Genomic DNA, 1,819 nt, shown 5'->3' with positions numbered 1-1,819 from the left:
AATTTCAAGGCTATTGAGGATTCCCTCTTGTTTTTCATCTAATTAGATAACTTTGAAACATTGTAAATGCAAAATCTAATAGTAAACCCTAATAAAATTAGTTAAATTGATTATAATTAAATCAGTGTAAATAAATACACTTAGACTATCCTAACATATTTCAGTTTCTCAGGATACACCTAAAGCGTATTTCTCTAAACTAGTTCTAGATTTAAATTAAGATTAAAATAACAAAAGAGAGATTTAGTTCTGTTTCAGCATGGTAAAGTATTACAGAATATGCATGAGGCATTTCTTGATTTTTTTTAATTTCCTGATTATTTCTGTGTAACAGATGCTGAAAAAGTAACGTCATACACACTTCCTTTGAATGTTATTATTAAAATATTTCAAACAAGAAAATGAGCTCTAGAACAAAAATGTTTTTGTTTGTTTCTTTGTTTTAGCGCAAAGCTACACGATAAATTATCTGAACTCTCTCTGTCGATCAATGGGAAGCGAACCCCGAATATTTACGTGGTAAATCCGTAAAGTTACTGCTGACCCATTAGGGAATACAAAGATGTTTGACGTCAACTCACCGGTCAGATCTGAAAGTATCTGGACAGTCGAATAAATAGTTTAAAATTTTATGGTTTTGGGCTTAAATAAGAGCTTAGTTTGGGGAAAAAATGCAATACATAATGATTTATTTCATGGTTCCTTTATTTTATTTTTTTCGGATTATATTTTGATATCGTAAAACACGTTTTTTATGGTAGACAGGTTCATAATAGGGTCTACTTCTCTGAGTTTATGTATTTTAAACTAAGTTTGATGTGGACTAAGTGCTTTAGTTAAACTATATATATAAGAAATTGTTAACTAGAACGGCATTACTTTTCCATAACGACGATAAACAACCAGGACAAAGCCCCATTAGTGTTTAAGTACAGCCGCCTCTATTTTTTTCTGTAAAAGGCAGGCAGACATTAAAATATTTAAATACAGAAATGTCCGCGAGGAGAAAGTATCCGATTCTTTTCTAAATTTGATACATTAAAAATGAAAAAGTTCAGCATTGCCGCCTATATCATCGCTATTAAATATAGGAATTTACGAAACACAAATACACTTTCTATTTTAGCATTATGAATTCGTTGAAATATTCATCAAAGAGGTGTTTATGGTATACGAATAACTCTCGCTTAGAGACTACAGAATGTATTATGTGTAGATATAGTTGTATATATATATATTACAGAAACTTCTATCATTACAGTAAGCAACAACATACATTATCAAATTTGTGGACTTATATGCACACCATTAACTCAAACTTTTATGAATCTTTTAATTCTACACGTTAGGACACATTATACATCGCAAGGGACATCATGATGACCTCAGTCTCGAAAACTTATCTGGACATCGCTGTTGAGGTGTTTGTCGGAATTTCGGAAACAATTAACAGCTTTCCTCGCTAGGACGTCTAGAAGCAATTCGGGATCTTGTTGTCAAGATATGATCTCCTTCGAATCAATGTTTCCTAGACTACTGAACTGAATCAATGACAAATTGTTGGATCGCAGATTTGACTCTTTCCTAACGGGTTTAGTGTCTCCTCCACACATGATGGCAAATTTCAGCTCACGGCACAACTCCACACACAGCGGTTTCTGAGGAAACCAAAACCCAAATCCATAATTACACAAGCGAATCACTTAGGCACATTATGTTTTCTACATATTAAAACACAAATCAATACAACTATCTTCAATACCACTATCATGAGGTCAATACAACTATCTTCAATACCACTATCATGAGGTCAATACAA

At 32.5% G+C, this 1,819-nt stretch overlaps 1 protein-coding gene across 1 annotated transcript in view; it reads right to left on the bottom strand.

The window, feature by feature from the left end:
* Positions 1-268: 268 nt before the first annotated feature.
* The window catches only part of LOC106465267 (glutamate receptor ionotropic, kainate 2-like), a 133,341-nt gene continuing 131,790 nt past the window's right edge, over positions 269-1,819 (bottom strand). Inside the window, exon 15 of the mRNA XM_022393687.1 lies at positions 269-1,658. Within this exon, the coding sequence (XP_022249395.1) occupies positions 1,497-1,658 (162 nt within the window). The 3' untranslated portion in view covers positions 269-1,496. The remainder of the gene's footprint in view (positions 1,659-1,819) is intronic.

Source organism: Limulus polyphemus, unplaced genomic scaffold (assembly GCF_000517525.1).
Source record: "Limulus polyphemus unplaced genomic scaffold, Limulus_polyphemus-2.1.2 Scaffold67, whole genome shotgun sequence".
Classification (NCBI taxonomy): Eukaryota; Metazoa; Arthropoda; class Merostomata; order Xiphosura; family Limulidae; genus Limulus; species Limulus polyphemus.
Note: the sequence above shows the minus strand (reverse complement) of the source record. Positions and strands in the feature narration are given on the sequence as shown.